The sequence below is a fragment of the Taeniopygia guttata genome, chromosome 19, assembly GCF_048771995.1.
Source record: "Taeniopygia guttata chromosome 19, bTaeGut7.mat, whole genome shotgun sequence".
NCBI classification, from domain to species: Eukaryota; Metazoa; Chordata; class Aves; order Passeriformes; family Estrildidae; genus Taeniopygia; species Taeniopygia guttata.
Window position 1 is genome coordinate 4,352,040 of NC_133044.1, and position 26,099 is coordinate 4,378,138.

General features: G+C 43.6%; 1 protein-coding gene across 1 annotated transcript; it reads left to right on the top strand.

Moving 5' to 3' along the window:
• Positions 1 to 20: 20 nt before the first annotated feature.
• Positions 21 to 19,373, top strand: UNC119 (unc-119 lipid binding chaperone). Its single transcript, XM_002194763.6, has 5 exons — positions 21 to 337; positions 9,974 to 10,087; positions 10,974 to 11,076; positions 12,098 to 12,270; positions 13,863 to 19,373. The coding sequence occupies exons 1-5, from the start codon at positions 220 to 222 to the stop codon at positions 13,973 to 13,975; spliced, it is 621 nt and encodes a 206-aa protein (XP_002194799.2). The 5' UTR covers positions 21 to 219; the 3' UTR covers positions 13,976 to 19,373.
• The last annotated feature ends 6,726 nt before the right edge of the window (positions 19,374 to 26,099 follow it).

The following is a 26,099-nucleotide window of genomic DNA, read 5'->3' on the forward strand; positions in this document are numbered from 1 at the left end:
CCCTGCCTCCTGCAGCAGAAAGGCTTTGCCCTGAGCCCTGGGAACAGCGTGCAGGGCCGCTCTTCTCTCCTCTCCGCCCTCGTTGCTCCCTCCCCGGAGCCGGGCGGTGCTCGCGGCCGGGGGCGGGCCGGGGGCGGTGATGGCGATGCCCCTCCCGGTGCGGCGGCGCGCAGCGGGGCCGGGGCCGCTCACACCGGCGGCGGCGGCGGCGGAGGGGCCATGAAGGTGAAGAAGAGCGGCGGGGCCGCGGCGGCGGCGGCCAGGACCGAGGAGGAGCTGGGCCGAAAGGCGCTCATCGGGCCCGACGATGTGCTGGGGCTGCAGCGGGTCACCAGCGGTGCGTGCCGGGGTGGCGCGGCGGGAGGATGGGGACAGTGTCCCTCTGGGGCTTTTCCCGGGGAAAAAGGGCAGCCGGTCCTCCTCTCCGAGGGGTGTAAACCGGGGGGAAAAGAGGAGCCGTTCCCACTTTCAAGGGGGTTAAGCCAGAGGGAGAAGGGGAAGCGGTCCCCCCTCCCGGGGGACGAGAAGTGGGGACGCAGCACGGCCGGGGACAGAGCCCGCCTCGGGATGTGCCACCCCGGGGGCTGGGGACCATCGGGAGAACAGGGCAGTGCCCGGAGCTGGGGATGCAGCACGGCCGGGGACACAGCCCGCCTCGGGATGTGCCACCCCGGGGGCTGGGGACCATCGGGAGAACAGGGCAGTGCCCGGAGCTGGGGATGCAGCCTCCCAGCTCCGCTCGAAGGTCGGTGTTGGGATGCTCATCACTGTTCTCCCCATCACCCCATTCCCTGTGTCTGCTCCCACCCTGTGCCCACGGCAATGGGATGGGCTGGATCCCTGGCCACAGCATGAGGGGACTTCATAGCAGCCCCCCAACCTATTTTCCCCCTCTCCAGTATAACACCCGTGGTCTTAAGGGCATTTTGGAGGCGCTGGGTGGGAGTGTGTGGCTGGAGGGGCTGTTGTGCTTGGCAGAAGAGCTCTGGACAGCAGCACACAGGGCTGGGGAAAGGCCAGGACAGGGGGGAATGGCTTCACACTGATAGAGAGCAGGTTTAGATTAGATATTAGGGAGAAATTCCTCCCTGGGAGAGTGGTAGGGCCCTGGCACAGAGAAGCTGTGGCTGCTCTATCCCTGGAAGTGTTCAAGATGAGGTTGGAAGGGGCTTGAAGCAACCTGGGCTGGTGGAAGATATTCCTGCCCCTGGCAGGGGTTTGGAACCAGATGGTCTTTAAGGTGCCTTCCAACCCACACCATTCCATGGTACTGCCTGTGCCTCAGGCCAGCCATGCCCAGGAGCAATGTGCCCTGGTGTCCTAACAAGTCCTTTTTCCATCTCCTAGGACCTTTGGGTGGTCCCTCTGGGCTGTCAGGGTGGAGGGGCTGCCCTGGGGTCTGGCTGTGCTCCCTGTGCCTCGCAGCTCTCTGGCCTCAAAGCAGCTCTGTGTCACAGGCTGGGCTGTGACAAGCCCTGGAGAGGAAGGATGCGGCTGTGGGTGCTGGTGCGTGCAGGCAGCCCCGTGGGGCTGCTGTGTGAGCAGGATGGGAGGAGGACACCCCAGCAGGGACTCGTGTCAGCCCTCAGGAAGGGCTTAGAGGCTCCCCTGAGTGGGGCTGCTATTGCTGGGGACCTTTGGGTGCCCTTCTGCGAGCTGAAGTGCTCTGCTGGTGCAGCTGCGTGATTCACTGCCCAGAAATCCCCTGCCTGTAGCAGGGAGAGCACGCAGCAGGCACTGAAGCATCCTGCCAGCATCCTCAGTTGGATGAGCCTCCGTGTCCCTGCCCTCACCAGGGCTGTCTGGAGGGGACAGGGCCACCCCACACCCTTGCTGTCACCTCGTGTGGCATCAGTGGGGATGGATGGTGCTCGTTCTTGGTAAGCTCCTGCCTTCCCAGGGAGCAGGGATTGCTAAGCTGGTGAGCCAGGCTTGGGGCAGAGCTGGTTGTTGTCTGCCTCTTCCAAGGCCAGGTCAGAGTGCTCAGGAGCACAGGGAGGATGTGAAATGCATGAAAATGTTGTGTTCCCCTCCTGCTGTGAGACTTGCTGCTGCCAGGGGTGCACAGCCAGGCAGTGTGATGATGTCCCAGGCTTACCATGGGAAGTTCTTCCTGTCCTGCTGGATGTGTGGGAGCCAGGAAATGCTCTCCACACCTGAAACCCTCAGTGAGTTTGGGGATACAGGTAAACAACAGTGCATCCATGTTGAACATATTGTATATTATCACCCGGTGATAGATAAACTTTGCAACTCCCCTTCTCAAGCTCTGCTTTTGTCCTGGTGGGTTTAACAGAAAGCAAAGGATATTTTTCAGATCTTTAACACCGAATGATTATTTGGAGCATTCTATGGCCTTTGCTAATTTCTACACCCTTAAAAACAGATGGCCAAAAGTAGTGATGTGAAACTGTTCCACTCTTCTGCTTCACTCAGGGGGAGGAAGGACGGGGCTGTGGGAGAGAAGTTCACAGCAACCCCAACCTTTTGGACGTGCTGGGTGTCGGGCAGGCACCACACCCTGTTGCAGCAATTCTGTCTTTGGCAGGTAGAAGTTGAAGGAGGAGTTGGTGGTGGGGCTGCAACAGAAATGTCCTGGTGCCCTGGATGCCCTTTGTTGTTCCAGAGAGAGGATAATCCATTTTTATCCAAACTCGTGGGCCAGTAGCACTTCAGCTCACACCGAACTGGACTGCATTAAGCTGTGGCCTGTCTGGGACCTGGGGAGGGCTGGCTGTGTTTTAGGGTTGCTTCACCAGCAGGGCTTGGTACCACGGGAAAGTGTGTTTCAGCAATGCTCACACCAGGAACGAATGCTGTGTTTCTGAGCAACCTTCCATGTTTCTAGGGAGAGGTGGAATTCTGGCTGTAGCTCAGAATGGGTTGGAGAGGACCTTAAAAACCACCTTGTTCCAGCTGCCTCACCCAGAACAGGAACACAGGAACCTTCCACTAGAGGAGGCTGCTCCAAGCCTCATCCAACCTTTCCTTGAGCACTTCCAGGGATGGGGCCAGGAAAGAATTCCTCCCTAATAATCTTTTCCATCAGCAGCACAGCTGGACTTTACTCTCCCAGTAGGTGCAGCTGACCGAATGTGAGGTGGCTGTGCTGGGAGGGTGGCGAGGCAGGATGTGGCTCTGTGGGCAGCCACAGGAGCCAGCTGGGCTCTGCTCTTAATGTGCTTCTAATAAGCTTAACTGGGGAGTTGTGTGAACTGCCCTGCTCACTCTGTGTCCTTCCAATGTTAAATTCCCTGGCAGCTCCGGGCCAACAACGTTTCTGGGCACTCTGGGTCCAGCCTGGTGGGTCTGGGATGCTGCCCTGGGCTGTCTGGGCCTTCTGGCCAGGCTGGTCCTGGCTCTGCTCCAGCTGGATCAGGTGTAAGGCTGGAGAACCATTTCCTTTGCAATTAGTGAGATTTGTCACTCGCTCACACAACTGTGGTTGGGAAAAGCGGAAAAAGCTCATGACGTGATTAATTTAAGATTAGCAAAGGAGTGGGGCAGAGCTCAGTTCAAATTGCAATTAATTACTGAGGCAGCCAGAGGATCAGAGGAGTCAGATGTGTAACAAAAGACAAGCTCCAGCCTCTGAGGCTGCCCTGCTTATCATCTGCACACTTTGCCTGGAATACAAGATCCAATCGTACATTTTAAGTATTATTCTAACGCCGATTTTATTTTAAGAAACCAAGGGGTTAAATAATTGATTACATGCTTGGAAACAGTTTCAAAACAAACCCTAAAAATAAGGAGCACACACTTAATCGTTTCTGAAAGTAATCTCTTCCTTGAGCTGCCACTTGGGATTTCTCTGAGACTTCTCTAGGCAGCTTTAGCTAAAGGCCAGCTTGGCACAGGGCTGCCTCAGTGGGTTAGGCAGGCCAGACCCTTCTTGAGGGACTTCCATACCAGTTTCCTGCAGTCAATTAAAGAAAAAAACCCAAATAAACCATCTCCCTGCCCTCTGCCTCAGCAGTTCAAGTCCTGTAAAGCTAAACCATCCAGGATCCACATTCAAATCCATTTCCAAATCCATCGGGTTTTGATAGGCAAGGAAAGAGGGAGGCACTAACAGGAATGTGAGGCAGATGTGCATGAATCCACCTTCAAAGCTGCTCCTGGACCATGACTTCCCTCCCCAGTTAATGGGGAGAATGTACTTTATTAGGAACTCTGAGTGTCTGTGAGGTTAATAAATCCCTGTTCTGCCTTGTCCATGGCTGTGATGTGTGGCTGTGTTTTGATGTGCTGTTTTCTTGTTGCAGAGCCATATCCCAGAGCTGTGCCAAGCTGCTCTCCCCACGACCCTTCCCTCAGCATCCCACACAGGCTGTGAGCTTTTCCAGGGCTCAGTGTTTCCCAAAGTCTCACAGCACAATGTGAGCTGGTAGGATTCCCAGGGCAGCACACATGGTGTGTGTGTGGTGTGGGATTCCTCCTTCTCACAGGGTTGTGGCTTTGGGCCATCCCTGGTGGAAGTGGCAATGGTAAGAGGAAAGCTGAGGGAGTCAGCCTGAGGGTCTGGGCAGAGCTTGGCTTTGCCTCAGCCCAAAAATAGCTGATTTAGTTGATGTTGTGCATGTGGTTTCAGACTTCGAATGCAATCAGCATGAAAAGGGTGCAGGAGAAGGTGTTGGGTACCTTGGAAATGGGGGAAGAGCAGCTCCATCCACAGGCTGCAGGGCTGTGATCCAATTAATTGTGAGAGGGTGAAGTCTGGAAAGCTCTAGCTAAAAAAAAAAAAAAAAAAAAAAAAAAGAAAAAAAGATGAGCAGGCTGCCACAAAAATCAGAGCTTGGTGAGCTGTGCAGTAGGACTCAGCAACTGAGGGGCTCTGGGGACCTTGGGAAGTGCCTCAGCCTGGAGTATCCTGCCCTAAATCCCTCTGCTTCCTTGACAGTAAATGTTCTGCTGTGGAAAAACCCCTGTGGGATCCTTCTGGTGCAGGATTTTCCCTCTGGGACAATGCAGCAGCCTAATTTCAGTGCTAGGTCAGAGGGCAGCTGCTCCCTCCCTGTGCAGCCCCCCTGGTCTCTGGTTCTCCAAACCCCATGGTTTGGGCTGGAGGGATCTATTTTACAGGAGTAGATCCTGTTTCCTGGCTGGCTTGGTGTCACAGGGCTCGAACTGCTGAGGCAGAGGGCAGGGAAATGGTTTACTTTTTTCTTTAACTGAACCCAGGTTGTCTGGGCAGGTGTATCAATAACACCTGAAACCTGCCCTGCCTTGCCCTCAGGTCCTGCTCTGTGTCCTGCGTAACTGCTTGGCCTCTTCGTGGGGTCTGGGCTATTTTTGCTTCCTCCTGAGACTCTTCAATCTGATAATCTCCTAATCTCCAGCTCCTGGCTATTCCTCTGCAGTTGTCTTGGTTTTATACCTGGCTTATGTCTTGGGAGTTGGCTTCAAAATAGCCCCTGACCTTGGTGGTTAATGCATGTTAGGAAATAGGCCTGCATAACTACAGGAGAATTGTTGTTGTCTGTGCTGGGCAGAGAAATTCCTGTTACAAGACACTGCTGTTGCCTCAGTCTCTTGTGCAGCATCCCCCTGGTTTACACCCATTTCCAGGACCAAATTTTCAGTTTTTTCTTACCCCAGGTGCTCTCTGCTTTCCTTAGTGGACTCTTAAGGCCTTAAAATAGGAGCTGCCCCATCTGAGATTAGACTCTGATGAGCCCAGAAATATCCCTGGTGTCTGTGAGAGGGGACACGTGCTTCCTCCTGATTGCAGAGCTGGAGAAGGGATCTTGAAAGGAGCACAACAAAGAGTGTGAATCCTATTGCACATGAAATTGTGATAAAGTGGGCCTGGTGGGGTGGTTGCAAAGGGAATTTGGAAATATAGGATCAAATTTTAGCTTTCTGTGATGAGGAGCAAACCTGATCTCATGTATTTAAATGACAGGGAGAGGTTAAGAGGAGAAAGTGCCTTTGTTTGCTTTCCTGTCTTATTTAGCTCTGTATTATCCCTCACCTTTTGTGCTCCTCTGTAACACCAGCTGCTAAAATACACACCTGGAATTGTACACCAGGGTTCAGAATGTGCCAGTGTTCACAGGCAGTGCCTGCTGGCATTGTCCAGGCTGTTCTGCTGGTTTATTTTGTAATTTTGGTTGGGTTTGGGAAGACAGGAAGGTTTCCTGCATAAAAATTTTCTTCCTTGTATTAGGCAGTGGAGGTACCACCTCAGAATTGTACCAGGGGAAGGAGCACCTGCTGATTCTGAGAGCAAAACTAGAGATCAGTGAACTGTTTGGAGTCACTTTGGAATCACTTCTTCCGACAAAGAGAAGGAATTAATTGAGCCATTAATTAACAGGAAGCCAATCACCTCTGCTGCTTCCTCAGACCACCACAGTGGTGTTGGTTGTGATCCAAACTCTTCACAACTGTGATAAGATTTAAGATAGAAATTGTCTCTAAAAGTGGGGAGATGCAGATCTTTGAGCATGATCCAGAGGTTATGGGAAAGAAGCTGGAGAGGCACCATCAGGAATGGTGATGTGTGAGTGAGAAGTGGCTGCTAATACCAAGTGAATTGTTTTCTGGAAGAGTTTGGGGATGGAGGCCTGGGATATGACAATTCCCTGGGCTTTAGGAAAGGGTACAAAGTACTCCTCTTTTGTGACCATTCTTTACACTACTAAATGTGGGTTCTTAAGGATAAAAACCACTCTGATGGGTTTTCCATGGCAGTGCTGCTGTGTCCATGCCTTCATCCCTAAATCAGGTGAGTACTGAAGGCTCAGGGGCACACCGTGATGGTTGAGTTATTAACAGGGAAGCAGCACAACCTGCTTCAGGGGAAGTGGAAGAAACAAGAAAATATTGTGTCCTGAGAGACCAACCCACCATTCCCTGTAACAATCCCCTCCATGGAGGTTTGATCTGCCTCATTCCCAGCTAAAATAACCACGGCTGCTGCCTCCCTTCCCCAAATCGTGGTGATGGTGAATTAGGATAAGGGAAGCAGATGATACATTGAAGTGAGTCACGGAAGTGTGGGCAACTGGGCCCTACAGTAATTTAAAAATAAGTGTGTATGGGATGAGATTAGCAAATCTGACAGTGCTCAGCTAAGCAGAAGGATCTGCCAATTGCAAGCAGCCCATTCCCAATAAGACCTTCCAGTGCAGCCACAGGCTCCTGTTATGTGTGTGGGGGAAAAACCAGCATGTAGCTACTTTGATTGATTTTTGAACAGGATTGAATAGCAGAAACAAATGTAATACAGACTGAGAGGAATATATATTCCTCTGGGTTTTTTTTTTTTTTTTTTTTTTTTCCTTTCTAGGAGACTGGGCACTGCTAGAGGAGGAAAAAAAAACCCACTTGATCGCAGTATTCTGGCAGCTAATCTTCCCGGATGGCATCCAGTTGTACAATGGCATGCTGATAAAAAAAACCCAAAAAAACAAACAAACAAACAAAAAACCCTCCCAAAAAAAAAACCCAAAAAACAACAAAAAAAAAAAAAAAAAAAAAAACAACCCAAAAACAACAACAACAAAAAAACCCCAAAAAACAAAAAACCCAAAAAAACCCAAAAAAACCCACCCCAAAAAATAACAAAAAAAACCCCCAAAAAACAACCAGAAAAAGGGTTTAAAATATTATCAGGGCAAAAAGAGTTGGAAAATAGCAGAGTAAGGGTGCAAACATCAATGAGCAGGAGCCTGGTGGGGATTCTAGCCGGGGTTTACTCCTCTTTGGAGGCTCTGCTTGGCTCTTCTCTGCTCCAGATGAGTCATGGACACTGTTACTGCAGCAACGCTGCTGCCAAGGAGGGGGATAAAGCTGTTGCCATGGTGCTGGATGGGCAGGAATTCTGCAGGAGTAGAAACACTTAATAATTAACTTGCAGACAAACGCAGCTTCAGATTTGCCAGCGTGCTCCAGGGAAGGTGTCCTGGGCTCCCTGGCGACTGCTGCCTGTTCCCAACAGCCTTCCCAGGGAACAGCCACCAGGGAGGGGAAGCTGGGCTCTGGAAGCTGTTCCTGCTTCCATCGGTTTGTGTTTTGCATGCTGGTGCTCTGAGCTGGGAAGTTGTGGGACAGGTTAGGAATTGGGGTGGCTGATGTGTCAGAGCCTAAAATCACAGTGTAATTGCAGGATATCTCCCTGAGGAATGCTAAACATCAGGGCCTAAGGCAAGGGCTGGGTTTAAATTCCTGTCCTGTCATCTTGTTAAAGACACAAAAGGAAGATTTTTGGGCAGTTCTTGGGATATTTGACCAAACACAGGCTTATATTTTCTTGTGGTAGTAAAAAGGTTGAGCTTTTAGCTTCTTCTTCTTGACAGTTTGGGTGCTGTTTTTTCCTTGTGTTGTGTTGATAGGGAAGGGAAAATCCCTGCCAAATGCCAGGGATGCCTTGAGCACTGTCCTCTCCCTGAACACCCATTTATAGAATATGCTATTCTGAGTAGAAACTCAGAGTGTTTTGGCTTAAGAAGGACCTTAAAGATCATCCACTTCCATCCCCTCTGCCATGCAGGGACACCTCCCACTAGACCAGGTTGCTCCAAGCCCCATCCAGCCTGGCCTTGAGCACTTCCAGGGATGGGGCACCTACAAATTCTCTGGCATTCCTTTGAGTATTCACCATATGGGGTTGTTGGAGAGCAGTAAAACTGTCCAGGGAGAACATTTAACACCTCTGTTCCTTGTACTGAGCTTACTTGGACAGTTCTCCAAGTTATGGAGATTTGGAAGGAATAAAAGGCTTCTAGGAAAGTGCTGGTGCCAGGTGTTCGTGCCCAGGAGCTCAGAAGTCTCTCACAGTGGTCTTGGATTTCTTAGACCTGTGCTGAAGTTGGGTTGGCATGGGCAGGTCTGAGCACTTGTATCTTGTTTTAATGTAGTCAGTGATTGAGCCTCAGGTGGATGGATTTGTTGGAGTTTCAGAAATAGGAAAGCAGACAGAAATAAGTGATTAGCTCAGATTAACAGCAGGAATTAGTAGCTGAGAAAGTGTTTCGAATTAGAATGTTAAAGTATAATTTTCACCTTGGAACCTCCAGAATCAGTCTCCTACATCAATCAAATGTGCTGTTGTTTGAAAGTTGACCTGGCTTTTCTACACAGAGCATTTCTTTAGATTTGTCAGGGTAAAGGGAGTTATTGGAGCTGCATTCAATTTGTGCTGTATGTGCTCCTTCCTCAGGGAGGAGGATGATTCCTATGCCAGGAGCTGGCTCAGGGCACAGCAAGGCTGATGGCCAAAACTGTGGGGATTTTAGTAGTGGAATCCTCATCCCTGGAAGTGTTCAAAAGGCCTGTGGACGTGACACTTGGGACATGGTTCAGTGGGGAACACAGCAGCACAGGGTGAAAAGTTGGACTCGATGTTAAAGGGCTTTTCCAACCTTAACCATTCTGTGCTCCCATGACTTTCAGAGATACTCACAGCAGGGAAGGGCTCTGCTCCCTGTTTTCCTGACACAGAGAAAGGCTTCAACATCATTTTCAGTGCTGAGGAAAACAAGCCCTGGTGTGGGGAGGCCACCCTTTGTCTGCAGAGGCTGGAGCAGGGAGGTGGCACAGGGGAGGACACTCCTGTTCCAGTTAAAAGCAGTCAGCTTAGCTCCCAAAGCTGCTTAGCCCTCGCATTCTGCCACAGGGCAGTTTTTAAAACAGGCAAAGCCTCTTAACGCTGCAAAGGCGGGGATATGGTGGAGGTGCTGACTAGTCTGGGAGGAAATGGATGTAGAAGTTGCTGGCAGAGGGTTGGAAAAAGGTGATGACCTCTGTGTGTTGGGGGAGAGAATTCTTTCCCCTGTCCTCCCTTAGCAAGGCAGTGTGAGTCTCCAGAACTGACACCGTCTTCAGAGACATCAGTTTTGAATGAAAACAGGCAGTAGTGGAGATGCATTTGGGCTGCTCTCACTGCTGGTGTGGCCTCCAGAGAGCAGCCAGAAATTCCTGGTATTTCGTGGCAGCCTTCATTTAAATTTGCTTCCCCCTGCAGATTATTTGTGCACTCCAGAGGAAAATGTTTACAAGATAGACTTCACCAGGTTCAAAATCCGGGACATGGAATCTGGCACAGTCTTGTTTGAAATCACCAAGCCAGCAGCTTCAGGTGAGTGCACACACAAAATAAGGTTTCCATGAAGAAATGCTTTCTTTTGCCTTTCCCCACTCCTTTTACTCCATACATTTCCCAAAAGTAACAGAATCTCTCCACTGCAGGAGGGCTGGAGCCCCATCTTGCGGCAGGGATGTTTTTCAGGTGTCTCTTTGTACTCAGGGTGAGCAGAGCTGGCTGCTGCTGTGCTCTCCCTGTTGCCATCTGTGATGGGAAGGGACAGATGGATGTTGTAAACAGGAGCAGAGGAGGAGGAGGAGATCACTGGGTGTTTTTTTCTTGGCTGTTATTCAGCTTGTGCCCCCTGTACATAGTTTAGCTGTTAGTTTAACATCTCTCACTGAGGAGTCAGGAAAATGATATTTCCAAAGGGGAGAAACTGCCAACAGGCAAATGAAACAAACTGAACATTTGCCTTTTATCTTTTTTTGTTTGTTTGTTTGTTTGATTAATTTTTAGGTGTTACTTGTAAGCATCCAACTGTTGCTTGTTGCCAGTGGTGATAAAAACCCAGGGCAGCTGTTCTTTTCCTGGCCAAGCATTTTTAACCCTTCCCTACCTCCCTGCAGGTGAGAGGAAGTTTTCTGTAGCTTATAGGTAGCAAACCAAGCATGCTAAGGGGAAATGGCTTGTTCAGGGTCACTCTGCAGTCCTGATGTGATGTAGGAGCAGTAATGAGGAATAGAAATAGAAGATAAGAAATTACTCAAACCAAACTCAAACTGAGTGACCAGTGGTGGACACCTCAGCACAGGAGGAGGGTGAGCTCAGCACCAGAGGGATTTCCTGACTTCGTGGCTCCAGAACACCAGCACAAGCATTCCCCCTGAGTTTCTGGTTCTCAGGCAGCTCTGACAGAGCTTTCTTTGGGCTTTTGCAGAGCGGGAGCACAATGACAGGAAGGAGGTGGACCCCAACGCCGGGCGCTTCGTGCGCTATCAGTTCACCCCGGCCTTCCTCAGGCTGCGGCAAGTGGGAGCCACGTGAGTAACCCCCTGCTCCTTGCCTGGCACAGAAAACAGCTGCAATCTTAGGGAAAAAACCTCCTCTCTTCCATGTTCATCCTACCAGGAAGCTGATTGAACAAGGGGCTTTTTCATTTATTATGAGGGTCTCCAAATCTCTTGCCTTCTCTGTCAGGGGTAAGCCTGGTGCTGAAGGGATTGATGCTGAAAGAGGCAAAATAAGGTGGGAACTCTCTGGGGAGACCTTAGAGCACCTTCCAGTGCCTGAAGGGATTCCAAGAGGGACTTTTGGAAGGACATAAAATGACAAGACGCAGGGATTGGCTTCCCAGTGCCAGAGGGCAGGGCAAGATGGGATATTGGGAAGAAATTGTTCCCAATGAGGGTGGTGAGGCCCTGGCACGGGTGCCCAGAGAAGCTGTGGCTGCCCCTCCAACAAGGGACTTTTTCATTTATTATGAAGGTCTCCAAATTTCTTGCCTTCTCTGTCACTTTAGGTTTAGTCAGGGGTAAACCTGGTGCTGAAGGGATTGATGCTAAAAGAGGCAAAATAAAGTGGGAACGCTCTGGGGAGACCTTAGAGCACCTTCCAGTGCCTGAAGGGATTCCAAAAGGGATTTTTGGAAGGGACATAGAGTGACAAGACGCAGGGATTGGCTTCCCAGTGCCAGAGGGCAGGGCAAGATGGGATATTGGGAAGAAATTGTTCCCAATGAGGGTGGTAAGGCTCTGGCATGGGGTGCCCAGAGAAGCTGTGGCTGCCCCTGCATCCCTGGAGGTGTCCAAGGTCAGGTCAAAAGGAGCTTGGAGCAGCCTGGGATAGAGGAAGGTGTCCCTGCCCATAGCAGCTTTAAGATGTTTATCTAATGCTGTGGTGTGTCCCTGTAGAATGCTTTATGTAAAAGAGGAAACAATAATTTGATTAGTGTTGTTGCTTTGTATTTTTTTTTTTTTTTCAGAGCTCTCTTCTGCCTTTCAGGAATATTGCAGAACTTAATGAAGCATGAAAGCTCATGTCAGTTTTACCCTTCTTTTTCAGGGTGGAATTCACAGTAGGAGACAAACCCATTAATAATTTCCGTATGATTGAGCGGCACTACTTCCGTGACCAGCTGCTGAAAAGTTTTGATTTTGAATTTGGCTTCTGCATCCCCAGCAGTAAAAATACTTGTGAGCACATCTATGAATTCCCCCAGCTCTCGGAGGATCTCAGTAAGCTCTTTGTTATAAACTTTCATTTCTGGGTTGTCACACCATGATGGTCATCTGAGGTGGTTTGGGGGAGCCCTTTCTTAAAAGCTTTCTCTAGAGAGTGTGGGTTGGGTAGCATAATTCATCCTTTTATATCAGTTAAAACTGATCTTGTTTTCTAGTAGGATGTATCTCATCATACAGCAGGCACTTGCTTGGGTTTCTTTTTTTTAAATTTTTTTTTTAATTCATAAAAGGGAAGCTTTGGTATCAGGGAGAAAAAAGATAATTGTGTTATAAAACAAGCAAAAAATAAGATTTAAAAGACATCCAATAAATGGATAACTTAAATGTTATGATCTGTTTTAATGTTTGATGTGTTATTTTGTGAGCTTGAGAGGTTTTAGTATGAACATAACTTTTATTTTCTCTCCTCTCTCCCAAGACACAATAGCACAAGCACTAAATCTCTGTGATTTTCCTCTTTACAGCCACTAATTGTGTGTGTTAGCACTAACATTGCAGTCTGTGGAAAATACAGTGAGGCCCTGCTGTCAGGCCAGAACAAATTTACTTTGAGTTTGCTGTTCTATCATTTTTTTTAAAAGCAAAACAAAAAGAACCCCAACTCAAAATGTAATGGGTTCTTGTTCTGAGGTTCCCTTTATACGGTGCCATAATATATTTGGATTATGAACATTTTTCATCCCTGAAATTGTTCAAAGAAAATGTGTGTCAGAATCTGAGATATTGGTGATTCCGAGACTGTAAAAAATCTCAGTCTTTCTGCCCCGTTGCCAAAGCAGAAGCCATAATTCATCTGTGCTGGTTTCAAGGTTGTTTATTCTGTTTATCTCTAACATGTTCTGCTGCCCTGCCGCAGCTCTGTCCTGCAGGGCAGCGTGTGGGGCTCTGCCCTCAGTGGGATGTTACAAACATTAAATACCACAAACTACCTGTGCTGGATTTACAATAACGTGCCAATATCTGTCACCTACGTTGAACAGTGTGTCCCCAGCCTGAACCAACAGAAAAATGCCAACACCACAGTCAAACATGGAGGGCATGAAGAAGGAGGAAAAGGACAAGGCACACCCAATTTCCTCCATCTTGTCCCCTTTGGACCCCCAATCTAGAATCCTAAATTTTTTCTTTTGCACCCGTGCTGCACTTAATTATTACTTATACCAAACATTCAGAGCTTATAATTCATCCTGTAAGATTGAAAACTCTTTTCCATGGACAGAGATCACAGCCAGTGTCTCTGGGGGCTCTGTCCAGGGGGGTTCCTGACCCCTGCCAGGGTCCCAGACCTGCCAGGGCAGCCAGAGGGAAGCCCTGGATTCCCACAAGTGTGGATGTGGCACAAAGGTTTAGTGAATTCAGGTTGGATTTTAAGCCCTTAGAGGGCTTTTCCCAAATAACAATTCCATGATTACTCTTGAATTGTTTAAAAGACACCAACAAGGAGTGGTTTGGGCAATTCCCATTTGGCTTTTGGTTTTTCTCCTGATTTTACAGCTGCCTGGGGGACGCTGAGCAGTGCTTGAGCCCAGCGCGGAACGTCCCCGTTAATTGTGTGGGTTTTTCTTCTCCCCATTTCCCCCTCACAGTTCGAGAGATGATCCTGCACCCCTACGAGACACAGTCGGACAGTTTCTACTTTGTAGACAACAAGCTGGTGATGCACAACAAGGCAGATTATTCATACAGTGGAGGACCTTGAGCATGGGCTGGACGGCCCCACCCGCGCTGGCCTCCCCTTCCCTCTGGAAGTCGTCAGGGATCCCAACAACCTCCAGCTCCTGCAGTGTCACCTGGACAAGGATCCACCCACCAAGGACTCTTTGCCACAGTAGGAGTTTCATGACATCTCTTTTGAGCTTTGAAGCAGACCCAGTTCTTCAGAAGTTTTAAGCTAAAAATGATCTTTGGATACCACTTCCCTAAGTTTCTTTAAGTGTCTGCTTTGAAAATGGCCTTGTGGGACCTGAGGGGTTTTGTCCTAATTCTGTGAATTTATTATTCTTGCCCTCGAGTATCTTTTAGGATTGCTTTCCCAAAGAATGTAATCAGAGAAACCATGGGAGTGGATGGATGCAAAGGCAGAGGTTTGGGTGGTTGTTTCTCTTTGTGAATGCTTCAAAGGCCAATTTAACTTGTCCAGCCTGTTGAAAATATCGAGCAAAACATCTCACAAAGGCAAGTTTCATCTTTAGACTGGCTCTCTCCTTGAGTATTTCATCCTTTAGTTTCGATCTTTCTGTGTAATATTCTGTTTAACCTTGGAAACACCAAAACCTGCAATGAAGAGCAGTACTTCAGTGACAGAGGTGTGTTAATTGGGTGTTTTTACATTTACATTCCTTTTACATTTCAGATTAAGGTAAAATGGCATTGTGGGTATATGAACCTCCATAAGTACATTCCACTGATTTCAATTTTTTGCAGAATAATCAGGAAAAACAGAAGGATTTTATCTTTATTTAACATTTTTGCTTTATTTAACATTCTTGCTTTATTTAACATTCAGCCTTTTCATGCCACACATTTCCCGTGTCTATTTTTTTCATCTCTGCTCGATACTGAGATAAAGACTTCAGCACTGCTTATTAGAGCAACATTTTAATTGTCTAGGGCATCTGGGGAGTGTGGAATTTCCAATTTTCTATTTGTATCTGCATTTAAAGGAGGTTAAGACAGCGTTTCCCCTTTGTTAAAAATGTTTCTCATCAGATAAAAATACAAGTGAAGCTAAGTCTAATAATCTACAACTTCAACACACAGCAAAAAAATTAGCAAGAGTTCTCTCTTCTTCTTTGGAAGAAGTTTAACACCAATTTAGCCCAAGAAATAGCAACACCAAGAATAAACTAGTGTGGGGTGACCTGTTGTCATGAAACCCTTACTCTGAAGGTCAGTTCACTGATAATTAAAAAAAAAAACCCAATAAAAATAAAAGACAGTTGCAGTCTGTAGATATTTCTATAAATACTTGATGTCTCCATGTCTAATTCTGTGAGTTGAAGTGGAACATTCTATGTTAGCCTCAGATAGGTGTAATAATTGTAATAATTTTTCTAAAAATACCATTTCCAGTCGTGATGAGCATCTCTGTAGTCGCAGCCTACGTCAGACAGGACTACAAACAATTCCAAGTGTAGCCTAAGGACAGGGAGGTTTTTGTGCTCTTGTTGGGGTTGTGGTCACTTTTCAATGTGTCACCATTTGTATTTGGCTTGGCTTTTTTGACTGCTGAGAGAGGAGGCAGTTATTTTAAAAAAAAAACCACAGTGATTTTAGGTTACAGTACAGTTTTTATTAAGCTTGGTAGCTACAAAAGTGTGTCAAGTTCACTGATTTTACACAAGTAGTAGCTTGTAGTAATTCTTATCACAGTGAGACTGGTGTTTATCACTATTTTTTGTCTCTAGAGTATTAAATCATACAAGTAGCCTATGGCTGACTGATCAGTTTGAGAGATACAAAGGATTTCCTCATTATTTGTGCAGTACTTTGAGCTACTGACCATTAATTTTATAGCACAATAATTACTAAAGATGAAAATAGTTTCAAAGATGTTTTCATTCCTCCCCCAGCTTGGTTTTTTTTTTTCCTATAGGGACTGTTAAATCATATCTCTTAAATAATGTTGCAAGTTTGACTTATTTCTGAGTTTTGTTTGAATTTGTAGGAAAAAACAATGTTAATTTAAAGACAAAATAGAGTGAATGTTTATAATTACCATCCTATAAAGGGTTTTTGTTTTTTTGTGGTTTTTTTCACCTGCTGTCCATAACAGTCACTTCTGTGCATAAGACTTTAAAAAGACTTTTAGGAATTGAATTTGCCCAGAATTTCCAGTCATATATTTAATATGCTGTGATGAGATCATTTGTACTTTGGTGTGGACTCTTGGGTCATTTGATGGAGTTTCCTCTGAAATATTCATGTTCTGCTCCTTTTTTATGCTACCTCCTTTCAAGACTTACAAAATAAAAGAGAAATTCCATTAAAATATTACTGCAATCAAGGGAAATTTGAGTGGTAGACATGCCCTTTATAAAAGAACCAAGAGAAAGTCACTGTGTTCCCAGGAGTGCAGAGTGTGGATGGAATTTCTGACATTTTTCTAGTGTAGGTTTGAGGTTAAACACAAGAGGATGAATTATCTACTGCACCTCTCCTGAAAACTTTTATCATTCAAAATATATATGTAATAATTCCAGTCTCACAGAAAATTTACTGTGAATCATATGAGTGATATTACACTGAGTGAGTTTGTTGCCTAACTAATTCCTAACATTAGGAATATTTTAAGCCAGAAATAAAGGTTGAACATTTTCAATAAAATAAATTTCAACCAATTCTAGCTTTAGCTTTTCATTTAGGACAATTTCACTCTTATTAAAAATCCCCAGAGTTTGCCACAAGTAACAAATTCTGAATTCTAAACCAAGGCAAACAGCAGAACTTTCTGTGGGAAGTGCAATGAAGGTGCTTTTTCCTGTGTCCCACTGAAGCAGTTATCACTGTTATCCCTCTTTTTCTGTCTTGGGAATTATTTATTAGCATTTCCTCAATGTCATCCACATCCATAATCTTTACAAACACGTGGGAATCACTGTCCAGGAGAGAGATTCTGTTCCTTTCCCACCTGCTCATGCAGTGGGTATGGAAATTCCCACCTGTGGTGTTGACATGAGGTACATAAACAGCACTAAAAGAATGTTTCTTCAAAAACTTTGACTGTAGAGTTGCTGTTTTAATGCTACTTCTGTCCTTGTTTTGCTTAAAAATCACCTTTGAAATTTAAAGACCAAACTTGGTGCAGCACCCAATAATTTCACCTTCCTTCTGAGATGGAGCTGAGTTTGCAGCCCAGTTGTGAAACCCACATTTTTTCCCCTTAAATTGGCAGGTGGTTTTTATTATAAACCAATTGAGAATGAAGTCTTAGCAGCTTTGTTCACAGAAGAATTTGTTAATCTTCTTGACTAGCTATTATTTTGTATTTTAACCTTCATCATTATTTGGTTTACTTTGGAAGTTCATTGCGAAATCACCAAATATTGGCTCTGGGAAAAAAAGAATTGTTGTATTTTCTTCCTTGATCTTATTTTAAACATGACTTTAATTAGCACTATAGCTTTGTTTTAACAAGCCAGCCTGGCAATTTGGGATCTGACTTTTTGAAAGTGAAAGAAAACATCCAAGAGCTAACCAAGATTATCTGCTAATAATGCCCGTCTGTTTCCTGTCATAAAACAGGATTAAGTGTGTGACTTAATTTTGGAAAAAGAAACTAAATCTCTCTGAGTGCTAATAGTGACATAATTTTTCTGAGAGACAGGGAAATTACAGCTCAACACATTCTTCCAGGGAAATTATAATTTGACATATTTTTTCACTTTGTCAGTCTTGGATTCCTTTCATAGTCAGGGTTTTTAAGAAAAGTAGCAATACATTGGTGGTGAGCTGCATGCGGTAATTACTCACACTTCTCCGGCAGGAAGAGATTTTTTTTTGGTTGTTTTTTTAGAATTAACACATCAGCTGTGGTTAAAAATCTAGAAACTTTGTTCTCAGTTCAGTGGCAAAAGCCAAAATTGTTTACGTGAATTATCTGTTATGTGGTGACATTTCTGAACTAATTGAATGATCCACCCTTCCTGACTCAGAATAATTTATTTATTTATTTATTTAGATGTAGAAAGTCCCTCCAGGGTTGAAAACAATCTTCTGGGGTTTAGTTCTTGCTCTTAATCTCTCTCTATGTCTTGTTTTTTGAGCAGGTCAGTAAGATGCTCTATTTTCCACCTCTGTCCTCTTGAGTTTTATTCCAAAATCTTGTGTAGTGTCACAGTAGTGGTTGGCTATGTGTGAAACATGCAGGCTACTCCCCAAATCCCTTCAGTCTGAGAAAAACCTGTTAAAGTATATTGAGAATTATCCTACATATCTACCCATAAAAAATAAACCCCAATCTTAATTGCAAAAGTTACAGGGAACTTCTAGTCTTGCAAAGATTTGGGACCATTTAAGGTAAGAAAATGCTAATACCCTACTGTCATATTTAGTAAGTATTATAAAAATGCTCTATTAATTATTCATAACCTGGAAAAGATGGTTAACAGTTCAGTTTTAATTAGATCTGGTTAGGAAGGAAACCATAGAAATAATTGCTATCATTTGAGGCTGTGGGGCAGCAGTTGGAACTGTGTGTGTGGCACAAAATTTGGGCAGGTTTGTCTGCATTTTTGGGGGAAAAGTGAGGAAAAGGAGGACAAGGACAGAAAAAAGCATTAATTTCAGCTATTTGGACCCAAGAGCTTCAAGGCCATGGTGGGTGATTCAGTTTTCTCCTGGGTCTGAGGCAGCTGGGAGCTCCTGCTCATGGTTCTTCATTCTACTGCCAGCCTAAACACTGCCTAAATTTATAGAAGCTTTTCAATATTAATGTTAAATACCACTGAGAGTACATATCATTTAATCTACATGCAAATTGCTGATTTATTTGAGGGCTGTGATGCTCCAGGTCTCACTTTGCAGCTCAGTTGTTCTTCCCATCACTGGTCAGTGGGTGAAATTGTGTTTGTGTGTCTGCAGCCCCCCAAAAACCCCGTGTGCTCCTGCCTGCTCTAGTGTCTGCTTGTATCTTAATACACCCAGCAAACCTGTTTGAATGTGACTTTTTCTTTTTTCTTGGCATAGAAACAGAATTGTCTGTATTAAAATGTATTTATAAAAAAAAAAAATCTATTTTTGTGGAAGGAAAGTCGGATTCTGGTTACTATACCACTGGGAAAACATTAGGAGCATTTTTACTGAGTTAATTTCTAATTCTTTGTACCTTGGTAGTGATTTGTTTGCTAGGAGAACATCCACTGTGGCCCATCCTGTGGCAATGCAATGCCCTGTCATGCAGAGAAACTGGTGTTCAGAAAACTGGGAGTTTTTTGTTTCCTTTTTGGGATGGGGGGAACTGAGGAGATCATCAGGAATAGAAGGAACCTTGGCACAGAATCTGTTCTGTGGCTTTGGCTTCAGCCTGTTTGACTTTCTGCGGATTAAGTAGAGAGAGAGAAAAGATTGAGACTTCAGGATTAAAAAAAAAAAGAAAATTAGATGCTACAATTTAGTCTTCCTGTAGGAGAAGGAGAGTCCTTAATTTATACAAGGTTTAAATAGGGACTGCACTTGCTTCAATTGGTTTAATATTGGCAGTTTAGTCATTAATGTGCATCCTAGGGAATATGCTTAACTTTTTCCATTACCTTGGAAAATGGTTCAAAAACATGTCACTTCCATTAGCAAGTGTTTCTTCTCCTGTAACAAATTGCAAAATGTAAAAAATAATAAAAAAAATGAAATAAATTATTGATCCTAGAAACAAGAGTGATTGTCTATTTTATTTAAATATTTCTGTGGAAAAAAATTCAAACTTTCATTTCAAATTTCTTCCATCAATATTCAAACTCCAGTTTTTGTGCAAATGTGTGTGAGCAGCTTCTTTTTTTGGTGATTGATGGAAAGACTCTGCAGTGGTTTGGGTAATTCTGTGGGTAAAACCATCACATTAAAGGTGTTCATGTGGGATTTAACTTTCAGATTGGGAAAATGTCTTGGGGTGTAATTAAAATAAATTGGTATCAATTACATTAATGGGACTTTGGAGTTGCACAGATCACAGCTGTGTATCAGGCTGTGATTTTAAAAAAATTGCAAATTTGAAAGTCAATTTGAGAATTTGAAAAAATGAAACGTGAAAAATAAATTAGTTTCAAAGTACATTAAGAGAACCTTAGAGTTCCCTGGATCACTCTTATGCACCAAGTTGTGCTTCTGAAGGATTTCTGGCTGCACTTTGGAGAATCAAGTTTAAAATTAATGTGAAAATTGTTGTCTCTGCCTTATTGACTAAAGCTGAACCAGCTGCTTGGGCTGAAATGAGTTTTACTGTGGTACTTCCATCTTGGTGGCTTTGATATTTTATTCAGAAATTCCTGGGAACACCTCTGTGTTTCTCTGGGAGCAGAACAACTCTTAGAAAATATTTTCTATAACTAATTTTATTCCACAGAATTCCTGGGGACTCCTCACTGACACAATATCCTGCAGGACATTGTTGTGTGCTGGAATTTGAGTGAGGAATTTATTAATACAAGGGTTTCCCTTTTGGATTGTGACTTGGAATTCTTGCAAGGACTGGGTGCTGATTCACAGAATACTAAAAAAAACCAAAACAAAACAAAACAAAAAAACCCCTACCAAAATCAGTGCTAATAACTAATAAAGCAGTTAAACAATCTCTCTGAATACCTGGACTTGCTTAGAAATCTTCTGAGATTGCAAAGAACCTTAAAAGAAAAAAAAAAGATTTTTATTCCCATGAAAACTCCACAGTGTTAAATGTCTGCCAAAAATACACTGCATTACCAGTGCTCCCCCCCAACCCTTTAGCTGGTTTGTCAGCCTCATTTATTAATAAATATGCCTAATCATTCTGGAGGTGTTCTCTGCTTCTCCTCACATTCTTATTTCCTTTGGCATTTCTCAGCTGCTGAGTTATTGTGGCAAATCTTAGGTGTTCACCCCATGTTTCTATTTTATTTGTCATTGTTCAAGGGCATTCATCTATCTCTGTCTTGCATTCCCTTAACGTTTTTCACATGTAGGAGGAACACTTCTCAGTGATAAAGTACTCCAAATTTCCCAATTTTTCCCTCTAACACAATAGCTCTTACTTGAAAGACAATTTTAGAGGTTACTGAAATCTCTCATTGCATGGTAGGATAACCCAAAACAATTTATTCTCCCTATTTGAGTCAACAAAATAGAGAAATTCCTTTACAGAGATTATTTTTTCCCTTCACCAGTGCTGTACAAGGACTTAAAATAGGGGGTGAAATCATCCTGGATAATGTATTTTAATTAAAACTACAAAGAGAATTTAGGTAGGTAGAACATAATTGCAGTTGGATGATTCTCAGCCATTATTTTGAAAACTGACTTGGGACCTTATATAACAAAGGCCTGGTTTATTTAATAATAATTTAATTATTCTAGTGGAGGGCATAAACCATGTTAATGAAGCTGCATATGAAAGTAATCTGTGGCAAGAAATAAAAACAGGCAGGGATTTTACAAACAGCAATAGAGAAAACACATAATTTAATTTACTTTATGAAAGGGAGATAACACAGACGGGAGAGAAGAGTACCAAACACCTTCAGTTCTTCCTTTCTTTGGAATAAGAAGATAAATCCATGTGAGGGGAATAACAATTGGGATTAAATTAGATATGAGGAAGAAATTCTTCCATGTGAGGGTGGTGAGTTCCTGGCAGAGGTTGCCCAGAGAAGTATGTGTCAGACCTGAAAGCCAAAAATATTTAGAATCTATTTTGATAAAGAGAACCCAAAACCAACCAAACACCAAACCCAGAACTCCTACCCAAACTTTGTTTTTCATGAGTTACATGAAGGACACAGCATGCCAATGTTGTGCCAGTGTTGCTCTGTTCTCTGGCATTTGACTGGGGTTGGAAATCATGTTTTTATTTCCCAAATGCATTCCTTACCATCCTGATCTATAATTAAGTGTCTAATTAAACCTGCTGCCTGCTTTGATGTCTGCACAGGCTCCTAAGTCAGGAGAACAGAGGGTTCACTGTAACCCTTAAAATTAAAGTGGCACAGAGGCCTGAGCACAAGTTCAGAGGAATAACATTGCCCCAGACACACCAAGGCTCTTCAGCACCGAGATGTCTGATTTTAAATGATGTCAGATGTCTTTCCCCACTGGAATTCATCAGCTGGCATTGCTCATCACCTAAATTTGAAATAACAGTGCAGAAATGTTTCTTGCAGCTGACAAACACAGGGCTGTTCTTCCTGTGGCAAGAGATGCTTGAAAGAAACACAAGTGTCACCACTCAGATAACTTTTAAAAGCAATTATTTCAACCAATGTTCAAATTTCTGTAGGATATATTGAAATAAGAAAGATCATTTCCAACCAAAGCAAAAATTTGCACTTTTTTATGCCTTTAATGCCAACTAAACATTGCAGTTTTCTCCTAGATTAATTGGATATTTGGTAGAAAATATTTTTTTGTATATTTTAGGAGGTTTTTTTATGTTCTGAAGTTGTTCTAGAGGGAAAGGCAAGTATAATAAAAGCCTTAAGAGATCATTCAGGCCTGGTGCCTCCAGCAGGCCCAAACACGCTGGGCCTATTCATGCACTTGAATTTAAATTCTTCAGCAGCTTCCTGGACAAGTAAGATCATGAAATCTGTCTTTAAATAATGTGAATTCCCTTCTCCAGTGGTTTTTGGGACAGATGGGCTTCTGCCTGAGCTCTCAGTGGGTTTTTTTCCCTCACCCACCCAGCCTGGGCTGCTGCTGCTGCTGGAATGAATTTCCTGGTGCCGATGGCGTGAGTAAGGAATTAATTCATGTGACTAACGAGGGCCTTTGCTGCACAGCCAGGCTGAATTGGTTTGGGCAGGAATAAATCTTTAATGGTTTCTCTGGCCTCTCCTCTGCCCAGGTCACAGCTGGATCGATCCAGGGCAGGATTCTCCCATCCATCCAAGCAGCAAAATGGCCCCAAGGTGGATTTATTGTGGTCTTTATGTGTCCAAAGAGCCTCCAAAAGGGCTGGGATGGGGATTTTGGGAAGTCAGGACAAGGGGAAATGGCTTCAAACTGAGAGAGGAGAGGTTTAGATGGGATATGAAGGAGAAATTTTTGGCTGCGAGGGTGGTGAAGCTCATGGAAGTTGTGGCTCAACGTCAGTCTTGGAGCAACCTGGCTCAGTGGAAGGTGTTGGACAAAATGATCTTGAATGTCCTTTCCTACCAAAATAATTCTGTAATTTTATGATTAAAAAAAGACCCAAAAATCATCAGTTTCAGTCAGCATTTATTATGATTATATCCAATACCTGGTACTTGTCATCAATGTGCTGCTTGAATAAGAACCCCTGGGTGAAATAAGTGCCATGTGCATTAAGGATCTTCCCACTGCTGTAATTTTCAGTAATTTCAGTATTTTCCATGCAAACAAATATTCTTTGTGTGTGTTTATTTATTTGAACTAAAAATTAGCCCTTTTCTGCTTCTACACAGACTGCATTTAAATTCTGTTGTATGGCAACTCCATCATTCATTATTTTAGTAGTTGTCAATTCAATTTTTGCTGTGACCACAGATGGAAAATGCTTCTTCAAAGCTTCCATTTTTATCACTGCAGGAAGGGAATGCACAGTGAACCAGAGAGCTTATCTTCCACTACTGAGGGTTTTGGGTTTGTTTGTGTAAGACTGGAAATGAATTAGGAGGTCAGGAAAAGCTCATGTGAAAGTGTTTGCTGGTTTTGATATCCAATAGTCTAAACACAAACATTTACACACAGATCTGGAAGCCTGAAGTACAAACATGGAGCAGCAGCCCTGGTAAACTAAATTCTGGAATCCACATATTTATTCCAGTAGTTTAAATTTGTTTGAAAGTGCCAGTAAATCAGTTGCACTTCTGAAGCTTTGTGTACAATAAAGCTGATGTGGTATTCAGTGTTTTATCTGTTTTGTAATTCCAGTTAATCACTGCTGGGTTTAAACAGCTCAGTGCTGTGCCAGGGGTTTGAAAGATTGTGCAGATAGAATTCTCCTCAGATCAGTTCCTATCCCAACAAAAGCAAGTGAATGTTCAGTGGTGATGCTTTCATACCAAGCACATGCAAATATGGGAGGCAGATGTTTTGTAATAATTTGGCCCCATGAGAAGAGAAAAGAGCTTCAAAACATAATTCCAGTATAAATGGTTATTTGAATGTTTTGAAGTTTAAATGAAACCTGCAATAAAAAAAAGGTTAAGCTAATAAATCCTAAACTTTAGAGTGCAAATTTTTCCTAATCATATGTTGGAGAGGGCAGCTGTGAGCACTTTCTTCTGTTTGGTAATAAGATATTTTTGTGCTAATTACACTTAAGATTTTTTTTTTTTCCAAGACAGGTTTGCATAATCTCTTCGGAAGAGGCTGATTAAGCAGACAGCATTAGCCTTGGACTGGGAAAACTTCATTCTTTCCTTTCTTTCTCCCCATTTTTCAGAGTGCTGCTTAAAATGGAACTTAATGCTAAAGTTTCTGAAACAGATTTGCAGTGTCTGCAAAAAACTGATTTAATGGTAGGTACAAAATAAGGTGTCACCAGCTCTAAGGAAATGTTTATGTGCTATCAGTATGTCAAGTTATTTCAAAAGTCAAAAATAAGTCACAAGCTGAGGGTTATTCTTATATATAAACTTTTATAAAAGTAGTTAAATAAGCATAATTTTAAACCTTTCTTTAGTAATTGTTCTGGAATTGTAATTTATAATATAACTTTTCTCATGAACCCATATGAAGAATGAGTTTCAATGAATTGGTTTTGTGTCTACCAGAATCACTAATGCTAAACTGAAGCAAGACAATAAAATTTCAGATGTAGGAGCCTGAAGTGGAGCAGGAAGGGAAATCCAAGCCCAGACAATTTATATTAGTTAATAACTTGCACTGGTGTTTGTTTATCTTAATAAGAACCCTTTTAAATAAAAGTTATTACAGGACTTTTCTTATAACTTCTGTGAAATGTCCAACCATTAATTTAACTCCATTAAATATGGAATGCATCAGAGAATATACTTTTAGGTTCTTTGAATAAAGAACTTCATAAAGGGAGGACAAACCTCTGGTGTGGATACAAGAAACTCCAGAAAGCACAAGAAAAAACATGTTAAAGTGTTTTTTTATCCTTTAGTTCTTTATGTCTGATCATTCTTCAAAGACTCATTACCAAAAAAAATTATATAATAAAGTCTGACAGTTTGATTTCTTTATTTCTTCCTCCCCCTCCAGCTTGTGATCATGTGTGTGGTCACAGGCATGGAATATATTGGTGCCTCTGAGGGAATGGCTGAGCCTGAGGCCACAGAGGACACGAGTGACACACAGGAATTAACGAATCATGGATGGGTTGTTGTGCCCGTAAATTATAAATCTTCGACTCAGAAAAAGCAGTTTTGCTTTTTTCGCTTTCAAATCTGTGAATGTGGAGTTTCACAGATATTTAACTCTGCTTGATAATGTTGTCAAGATTCCTACTGTCAGTTTTGATGGATTTTTTTTTCACATGCCATGGATTTGCTTTAGTAATAAATATTTTTTTACATTTCTGTTGTGTTTTTAGAGCGATGAACCATCCCCCTGCACTTCCTCTGGTGTGTTCTCATGTTTTTTATTTTGTAATCTCCCTCTGCCAAATATAAAACACTGGCTCCCTCTGCCAGAAATATCTTGCAAAAGCCCGTGGTGTTGTGCCCATGGTGTGGTTCACTGTGTGTGACTCAGGAGGGGAATTTGTAAGGAGTTTAAAAAGGATTTAATAAGAATTTGGTGCTAATAGTGACTGAAAGTCATGGAGCACTGAGCATCTCACTCCCTTGGGGTGCTGAAAATGTTTCAGAAAATCCATGTGCCAACTCTTTGGTGTTTGCAGGAAAACCTTCAAAATGGAAAGGGTTTTATCTGGAAATTCCTTGAGGATGGAGGTGTGCAGAATTCCCATTGGGATTGAAGTGGCTGAAATGAATTTGAGGAATTTGGAGGGTCTGGACACTGGGAGTCCTGCTCCAAAACTGGGAAATTCTGTTGAAGTCAGAGCTCACAAACACACAGAGCTGAGGGAACCCAGCCCTCCATGAGCTAGACCTGTGTCTATATTCTTAGAGAACAATATTTACCAATTATTATTTTTGGCTTGAGAGTGATGGTGACATATTTTAAGGCATCAGAATAGCTGTGTG

Coding starts and splice junctions, on each gene's coding strand:
- UNC119 (XM_002194763.6), top strand. CDS start 220: ATGAAGGTGAAGAAGAGCGGCGGGGCCGCGGCGGCGGCGGCCAGGACC. Junction 338..9,973: donor GCTGCAGCGGGTCACCAGCG/GTGCGTGCCGGG, acceptor TTCCCCCTGCAG/ATTATTTGTGCACTCCAGAG. Junction 12,271..13,862: donor CCAGCTCTCGGAGGATCTCA/GTAAGCTCTTTG, acceptor TCCCCCTCACAG/TTCGAGAGATGATCCTGCAC.